The sequence below is a fragment of the Danio aesculapii genome, chromosome 7 (assembly GCF_903798145.1).
Source record: "Danio aesculapii chromosome 7, fDanAes4.1, whole genome shotgun sequence".
Lineage (NCBI taxonomy): Eukaryota > Metazoa > Chordata > Actinopteri > Cypriniformes > Danionidae > Danio > Danio aesculapii.
The window spans coordinates 42,026,133-42,035,901 of record NC_079441.1 but is presented as its reverse complement, the minus strand read 5'-3'; the positions used below and the strand labels follow the sequence as shown (position 1 = coordinate 42,035,901).

At 34.9% G+C, this 9,769-nt stretch overlaps 1 protein-coding gene across 1 annotated transcript in view; it reads left to right on the top strand.

The window, feature by feature from the left end:
* Positions 1-9,769, top strand: part of cdh8 (cadherin 8) — a 189,280-nt gene that overhangs the window by 66,990 nt on the left and 112,521 nt on the right. Inside the window, exon 3 of the mRNA XM_056461974.1 lies at positions 9,334-9,628. Within this exon, the coding sequence (XP_056317949.1) occupies positions 9,334-9,628 (295 nt within the window). The remainder of the gene's footprint in view (positions 1-9,333; positions 9,629-9,769) is intronic.

Genomic DNA, 9,769 nt, shown 5'->3' with positions numbered 1-9,769 from the left:
AATAAAAACAATACAAATAAGTGAATATAGTATATAGATTTTTTATAAATGCATTCCCATATCTTACTCCTGAAAAATAAACAATAATCATAATAATAATAATAATAATAGTTGTTATTGTTGTTGTTGATATTGTTATTATTATTGTTATTATTAGTAGCAGTAGTATTAGTATTAGTATTAGTATTAGTATTATATGCTTCTCTGCTGTAAATACCTGTCATTCCATCCCTGTCATGGCATCTTACATTCATGTTTATGAAGTTAGTTATTAATTTTCTCCCTTGACTCTGGACGTCTACAACATGAATTTTACGTGCATGTTATAATTAGTAGTTGTACAAGTAATAATAATGCCACTGTGGGTGGTTTCCAGATTGACACATCTTTAGATGTCAGATGAGTTCTTAGCACGCCAGAAGTTCAGAGTCACAGCCAGTCTTAAACAGGAGCTGTCCTGGGCCAGACTTGACGTGTTGCTTCTGATGGTGTTACTTGTGTGAAATCAATGCATGTTTTAACAGGAGAAATGATAATCACATCCTGTTGCGGTCCACAGTCCATTCAGCCACTCAGTAAATGAAACGAGGGGTTGGGGGGAGACTAGGCAAAAATATAAAATTAGAATCTCAATCTGTATTATCTGGACCAAGATAAAGCTCATTATAACAAATTCTTCTATCTATAGTCAGATCTGCTTCTTGGAAAAAAAAAATCTATCTGTTTTTGATTTGATTACATTTGCTTTGTGTAGCAATAACATTCGCTCAGTTTGGTTCCTTCTCGGCACAGTAGGAATAAATCAGGAGCACAGAAAGGCTAATCATGTACCTGGGAAGGTTATGGAGAAAGCAACGCCATTCAATGCACCGTGTGGTATTCATTAGTCAAGCATACATCACATGCTTACTCTCATTGTTTTGCATCAGGTTGTTTATTATTTTCCAGTCCAAGCTCATTGAAAATATGTGCCTCAGCCTAAATTCTTGCAGATAGCAAAATATATTGGGCCAGGTACATTTTGTTGCACGTTTCAGATGACAAATCATTAGATGGCGCTGCTTAGAGGTTTGCTAATTTGAAGTATGTTGCATAGGGTACAATTTGTTGTACGTTTTAGATACACAACCTTCTTGTACACATCTACGAGAAGGCAGAGCTCGTTGTACAGATCACATTGACCAGCAAATCACTGACCCTTAACCCTTCTCTAAACAGTCTTGGAAAATATCTAGTCAAATATTATTTACTGTCATCATGATAAAGATAAAATAAATCAGTTATTAGAGATGAGTTATTAAAACTATTATGTTTAAAAATGTGTTGAAAAAATCTTCTCTCCGTTAAATAGAATTTGTGGAAAAAAATAAACAGCGGGGCTAATAATTCTGACTGAATATCTACATTTTGCCCCTAAATACTTTTTTTTTAACACTTTCCCTTCATATTGTCCACTTACATATAATCAAGTCATATATGCAGGTTTTAAACTTATGATATACGGTATAAAGTTTTGTTTGAGCATATATGGAATGAGTTAATACAAGTAATACATTTTGATAAAACAGACCTAAAAGGATGCTTCACTCCAAAATAAAAACACACTTTATTTACTCTCCCTCATGCCATCAAAGGTGTAGGTGCTTTTAAATTCTTCAATAGAACACTAGAGAAGGTTTCTGGCTAAAACTGGGGTTGTTGGTTTCTAAAAAGAAAAAGAGAGGGAGAAAGTCAATGGCTATTGACACTTTGAGAGTAAAAGGAGATTTTCAACTGAACATATATTAGAAACTATTATTTTGATGTACTACAGAAAATAAGGTCACCTTTTTATTGGATGATCTGGGTCAGTAAAATAACAGCAACATTGTATTGTTAAGTGAGGTATCCTTTCAAATCAAGAAGGGTTTTAAGTAATTGTATGTATATATATTTTTTATGTATAACTAGTCATTTCAGCTCGAGTTATTACATAGCAGATGGTGAAGGTAGAAAGTTAAGTAATGATAGGGGAAGTGGTAAAGAAATTTTGGATGTGACACATGGTCAGATTTGAACTTATATCTCCCACATGAGCACCGCATGCCAACAACAAAGGCTAACGCTTCATTTAGATAGGCAAAATGAAAAGATGGCATGCTGTAGCAGGGAAGAAGTGTTGCACTTCATATCACCTTTATATCACTGCCATGAATTATAGCAAAGCTGACGATGAGCAGAAGTAAGGTAATGTCATTAGTGGCTGTTAAAATATAGATGACATTGCTTCTGAAAGCCCCCGAATCCATTACAGGAATTTGCTCTTGCAACATGCATGATCACCAGGAAAGCTTTTAGTAGGTACCATGAAACTGTGAAATCGTGGTGGCCTTGAGAGCATGCTGTAATACTGTACATGGTCAAGTTCACAGATCACTTAATGCTATAAGCAGAGCCCTATACTTACACCATGACTAATTGACCATTGAGGTGGTCCATGGGTTGGGGCTCTGCTGACATTTTTTCTTGAAACTGAGTGATCTCTGTAGGTGATGGGGAATCTTCTCTTCTCCACTTGCGTCCTCTCTGCCACTTGCCCTGACAAGGTGCAAAATCATTAATTAGCAGCAACGGACTTAACGCTGCACTTTAGTGTGCAGCCGGCAGACGTGGTGGGATGGAAGGGTCCTCATTACAGAGCCGCTGATTGTTCCTCAGGCTACTATAAGGGTTCATCTCCAGCAGCCACTGACATATTTTCTCCTGAATTGACAATAAAAGCTGTACTCCATGGCTGTGGTAAAGGGAGAGACGGGTGTAAAACCCACTGTTGTTCCTGTTCGGCTCCAGTCGGGCAGCTCTGAATGTTAATCCACCCCAGTGCGTTGGCAGATTTAAGACTGCTCAGGATTTTACATTTCCCGCTGTTGCCGTTATTCTTTAACTCCATATTTCTCAGTGTTCCATACTTCAAGTTTTCAATCTTTCCCCCCACACTTTTTTATGAGATCAACATACCATTGTGATTGTTATTTTATTTGACCTTCTTTTTACTTTTTTCCCCTTTATTGGAATAATCATATACAATTGCATTAGTTTGTGACACATTTCAGCTGTGATTCAGCTGTGATAGCTCTGCATACTCAGGCCTTTTGAGAGAATGAGTTCACGAACTATCTAATTAATATCAACACTGTTATGCATTGAATTTCACTTGATGTATAAAGCCCACATGAAGAAAATGTTGAAAGTGAATATGTAGTTGTCCATATGTAATTTATTTGTCAAATGAAGATATTTTCAGCAGATCTGAGCATTTATGAAGAGATTCAGGCAAACCAATGGAATTTGTATATATATATATATATATATGTATATGTATTTATTTATTTTTTATTATTTATTTTAATTATTTTTTTGCCCATGAAAAACAGGTTATAAAAAACACCTTATTCGAGTAAACCATTATGCTCGAATAATCTATTACTCCATTATCTATCTATCTAGCCCCCCCCTTTGATTTTTTTTTTCTTTATTAAATATTTCCCAAATGATGTTTACTAGAGCAAGGACATTTTTTACAGTATGTCTGATAATATTTTTTTATTCTGGAGAAAGTCTTACTTATATCAGCTAGAATAAAGGCAGTTTTTAAAAATTTAAACCCAATTTTAAGGTCAAAATTGTTAGCCTCTTTAAGCTATATATTTCTTCGAACAAACCATCTTTATACAATAACTTGCCTAATTACCCTAACCTGCCTAGTTAACCTAATTAACCTAGTTAAGCCTTTAAAAGTCACGTTAAGCTGTATGGAAGTGTCTTAAAAAATATCTAGTAAAATATTATGTACTGTCATCATGGCGAAGATAAAATAAATCAGTTATTAGAGATGAGTTATTACAACTATTATGATTAGAAATGTGTTGAAAAAAAATCTGCTCTCCAGTAAAAAAAAAAACTGGGGAAAAAAATAAACAGGGGAGCTAACAATTCAGGGCGGCTAATTATTTTGAATTCAACTATATATATACGATGGCACAGTAGGTAATGCAGTCGCCCCACAGTAAGAAGGTCGCTGGTTTCAGTCCACATGTGGTACAGGTGAATTGGGTGGGCTAAATTGTCCGTAATGAATGAGTGTGTATGGATGTTTCCCAGAGATAGGTTGCAGCTGGAAGGGCATCCGCTGCGTAAAAAAACATGTGCTGGATAAGTTGGCGGTTCATTCCGCTGTGGCGACCCCGGATTAATAAAGGAACTAAGCCGAAAAGAAAATGAATGAATGAATATATATACTGAAAAAATGAGTGTATATATATATATATATATATATATATATATATATATATATATAGATATATATATATATATATATATATGCATAGGCACTGGTGGGAGTGCCTTTTTTATTTATTTATTTTTTTCCCAAGCAAAGAAACTTTTCCAAGGCTTGATAAATGCATATTCTTGCTAAATTAGTAAATTAAATACTCAGTTAAAAAAACATAGCTCAACTGTGCATTTCATAACTTAAAGTAATACATTCATTCATTTTCTTTTTGGCTTAGTCCTTTTATCAGGGGTCGCCACAGCGGAATGAACCAACAGCTTATCCAGCATATGTTTTACGCCGTTAATGCCCTTCCAGCTGCAAACCATCACTGGAAACACCCATACATTTCCATTCACACACATACACTACAGACAATTTAGTTTACCCAATTCACGTTAAGCGCATGTCTTTGGACTTGTGGGGGAAACCGGAAAAGGAGAACATGCAAACTCCACACAAAAATGCCAACTTACCCAGCCTAGGCTCGAACCAGCACATTTCTTGCTGTGAGGCAAGAGCACTACCCACTGCACCACCGTGTTTCCCTAACTTAAATGAATATAAATTGATTTTATAATTATTATCATTTTACTTTTAATTGTTATTCATATTATTACTATTATTATAATTATTATTATTATTAAAGTTGTTATTTTTTCAGTACTTTTCAGTGCTTTTTTTACATTCTATTTCAGTGGCAATATTACATTTTATTTTTAAAAATCTGTCGCAGCAGTTATGAATATAAAATGTATGTATTCAGGGGCTCATATAGTGAGCAGCATACACTGAAAACACCATACATGTCACATGTGATCAAATATGTGTGCAGGACATGAATGTGTGACACTCACTGACACAGAGCATGCAGACGTCATATCTAGTTATACTTCATATCGAGTAACATTTCACGTGTTAAGAGAGTTGTGGTAAATGCGGATGCCATCAGCTGTTTTAGTGCTGGAGTTGTCCTGGCAACCCGGATAATGACAGACTGCCTCCTTTCCGCAGCCGTACATTCAGTCGATTGTTTGCACATTGAGATTAAGCGATCACTCGTCAGAATGGGACTGGTGCAAGCGCAAGCTTGAAATGTTGTCTGTACACATAGGGCATGGGGTGAACAAATGGAGGAAGTTAAGTTTTGCAGCTGTGACATTTTGTTCTTATATCGCTGGAATCCATAATGATCTACATTATTGTTCTTTCTTTTTTCTTTCGAAAGCTTAAAGTCAGAATCACTGGAAGGAAAAAGAAAAAAAGTTTTCCATCAGAAAAAGCACATCATTAATTTGGGCTCATTTAGGGGTTTTCGTGGAGCGAGGACTGTTGTGAAGCTGATGTGTTAATGAGATAGATCTTTCATGTGGAATGATAGGACAATTAGGAGAACAAAAGTGCAAGGTGTGACAATTTAAGTGTGTGTGCTTTGTCAGTGTCTGGAAACGACACCGCTGAGACAACATATGCATAAAACCATAGTTATTAAGCAATTGCATTTTTTTTTCTTGAAGTCTGCATTTCAAAGCTCACGCTGTCCTTGTTACTGCTAGCTCAAGTGTTCTTCCACCTTGCACTGGATTGTATATATTACCACCTCAAGAAATGGAACTCAGGTTGCTGTACATGATGTTGCTCTAGTAATAATGTGAGATTTAAAGGAACAAAAAAAGAAAAGTAAATTAAAAAGTTTGTTCACCCAAATTGAAAATTTTAAGAATTATCATAACTTCAGTCTAAAAGCTATTGCCATCAGTCATCAGTAGGGCCAGACAGAATCTGCAGACATTTTGTGCTATTTCTGCAAAGAATTTAAAGTAAAAAAGTTTGTGAAATAAGAAAGTAAAAAATCTGTGGATTTATGCGGAATGATTTTGGGAGTATCATAACTAAAATGTAATATATGAAATATAAAAAAAAAATACCTTTTTTAACTTTTATTTAATGTTTACAATGCAAATCCAATTAGATCCACTTGTTTGGTAAACAAAGCAAGTCTTGCAGATAATAGATCTAAAAGACTGAACATATTACTTTACAAACTGTATTTTAAATAAATCATATCAACATTTTCATTTTAGTCAATAATTTTACTGAAATTAATTTAAAAACTGAATAAATAAAAATGTACAAACATTTACACAAGTAAATAAATAGACTTACAGTAATGATGGGCTAAAAAATTGAGGAAATCTGAGAATCTGAGAACGCAGATTCCATGTAGACTTATTAGGTTAGGTTGGGTTTAGGTTTTCACTGTCCTGAACCTTCAGACACAGTTGTCGTAATAAAGTCAGCTAGTAATATGCTTCATTGTTTTAGATACATTTGGTTGAAATTTATTTTTTATCAATCAATTTATTATTTAGTAAACTAACTATTTTTCAGTGGCTTGCTTGCTATGTTGCAGGCTCATGTATTGATAATACATAAATCAAAATAAGGGACGGTGCAGTGAGTAGTGCCGTCGTCTCACAGCAAGATGGTTGCTGGTTCAAGCCTCGGCTGGATCAGTTGGCATTTCTGTGTGGAGTTTGCATGTTCTCCCTGTGTTCATGTGGGTTTCCTCCGGGTGCTCTGGTTTCCCCCACTGTCCAAAGACATGTGCTGTAGGTAAATTGGGTAAATTTGGGTAAAAAGCTAAATTGTCCATAGAGTATGTGTGCGAATGAAGGTGTATGGATGTTTCCCAATGATGGGTTGCGGCTGCGAGGGCATCCAATGTGTAAAACATATGCTGGATAAGTTGGCAATTCATTCCGCTGTGGTGACCCCTGATTAATAAAGGAACTAAAGGCTGACTTATACGTCTGCGTCGAGTTATCAGCGTGACCCTTGCTGCCTTGTTGTGCATTTATACTTCTGCGTGCTGTTTGTGTTGCTCTACAATAACACTTCAGAAACGTTAGCTGGCAGTAGGTTTTTATGTTCCTCTGTGTCGAGTTTCTTCAATGGTGTTTTATTTTTTCTGAATGCAACCTTAATGTACAAGTAGCTAAAACTCGCTCATTCAGAGGCGATAACTGACAAACGTGCAATATATATATATATATATATATATATATATATATATATATATATATATATATATATATATATATATATATATATATATATATATACAGTATATATGTGTGTATATGTATATATTATTTTATGATTTTTTGAGGCCTTGGTTTTGGTGCTTCTGAGAAAAATGATTGAAAGCTCGAAAGGACAATTGTTTGAAACTTTATAGTTTTTAGGGCACAAAAATTGTACAAAAATTCAAAATTGTTTGAATGAATAGCATAATAGTTAGCATTAATAAGGAAATAACAAAAGTGAAACTGCAGATGATCAGTGATTGAGCAGCAATTCAGCACACTGTATTTTTTTTTCATATGTACAGTTGAATTCAAAATTATTAGCCCTCCTGTGAAATTTGTATTATTTTTTAAAATATTTCCCAAGTGATGTTTAACAGAACAAGGACATGTATAAGGAAGGATATATATATATATATATATATATATATATATATATATATATATATATATATATATATATATATATATATATATATATAATCGATTTTTTTTTTGTGTTTGTGTGTGTATAGTTAAAGTCAAAATTATTAGCCCTCCTGAATTATTAGCCCCCCCTGTTTATTTTTTTCCCCAAATTTTGTTTAACAGAGAGAAGATTTTTTTCAACACATTTCTAAACATAATAGTTTTAATAACTAATTTCTAATAACTGATTTATTAGATCTTTGCCATGATGACTAAATAATATTTTTAAGACACTTTTAAAGGTTTAACTAGGTTATTAGGTTAACTAGGCAGGTTAGGGTAATTAGGCAAGTTATTTTATAATGATGGTTTGTTTTGTAGACTATTGAAAAAAAAAATATATATATATAGCTTAAAAGGGCTAATAATTTTGTCCTTAAAATGTTTTAAAAAAAATCAAAACTGCTTTTATTCTTGCAGAAAAAAACAAATAAGACTTTCTCCATTTGGGAAATATTTAAAAAAGAAATAAAAAAATTCAAAGGGGGCTAATAATTCTGACTTCAGAATTATTAGTCCCCTTTGATTTTTTTATTTTTATTTTTTTACATTTTTTCCAAATGTTTAACAGAGCAATGAAATTTTCACAGTATGACTGATAATGTTTTTTTCTTCTGGGGGAAAGACTTATTTGTTTTATTTTGGCTAGAATAAAAGCAGTTTTAATAAAAATAAAAATAAAACATTTTAAGGTCAAATTATTAGCCCCTTTAAGCAATTTTTTTTCTTCGATAGTCTACAGAACAAACCATCGTTATACAATAAACTGCGTAATTTGCCTAACCTGCCTAGTTAACCGAATTAACCTAGTTAAGCCTTTAAATGTCACTTTAAGCTGTATAGAAGTGTCTTGAAAAATATCTAGTCAAATATTATTTACTGTCATCATGACAAAGATAAAATAAATCAGTTATTAGAAATGAGTTATTAAAACTATTATGATTAGAAATGTGTTGAAAAACAATCTGCTCTCCATTAAACAGAAATTGGGGGAAAAAATAAACAGGGGGGCTAATAATTCTGACTTTAACTGTATATATACTGTGCACAACCCAATTGCCTCCCCGTTCTGGAACTGTGACCTGGTGACTGGTTTCAAGTTGGTAACAGGGCCCTGAGGCAAGTGTGAGCAGCGCGCTTTGACCTCCACCCTCCACCAGCGATGTATGAAGAGGTGAATGACAGATAGATGAGATACACAGCCCAAGCATTTCTTGGAAATCCAGGACTTAGCCTGCCCTTTTCCACATTTTTGTCTGTAAGATTGAACGATTTAGCCGTCACAGTAAAACACTAGAATTTCGAAGAGACTATGCAGCTCCGCTCTTGGCGGCAGGCTTTAATTCTTTTACGTGATTGATTAAAGCTCAGTCCGGTGTGGATGCCATTGATCTGGTCCTGCTCGAGTGGTATTAGCTGCGACTGGAAGTAGCCTCACATCTCCTCCTCTGTTTCTCTTTTTAGCTCCATACCGATTTGGACGTGGGCAGTAAGAACATCAAGTATGTGTTGGCGGGCGAAGGGGCGGGCACCATCTTCGCCATCAATGAGAGGACGGGAGACATTCACGCCATGAAAAGGCTAGACCGAGAGGAGAAGGCCGAGTACACGCTCACGGCGCAGGTCATCGACAGAGACTCCAACCAACCTCTGGAACCGCCGTCAGAGTTCATCATCAAAGTGCAAGACATCAATGACAACCCCCCACAGTTCATCGAGGGGCCTTACAAAGGTTCAGTGCCAGAGATGTCCCAAGTGGGTGAGTGATCTCCTTTCATCATCTTCGCTTGTCTCCGCTGAACAATAGCACTCGGCTCTTTATCTCGCAATGAAATGAGGCAGACAAAAGCTCTGACAAAATATACAAGTTGCAGAAATAGAGCTGCTGCGATCTAAGAAT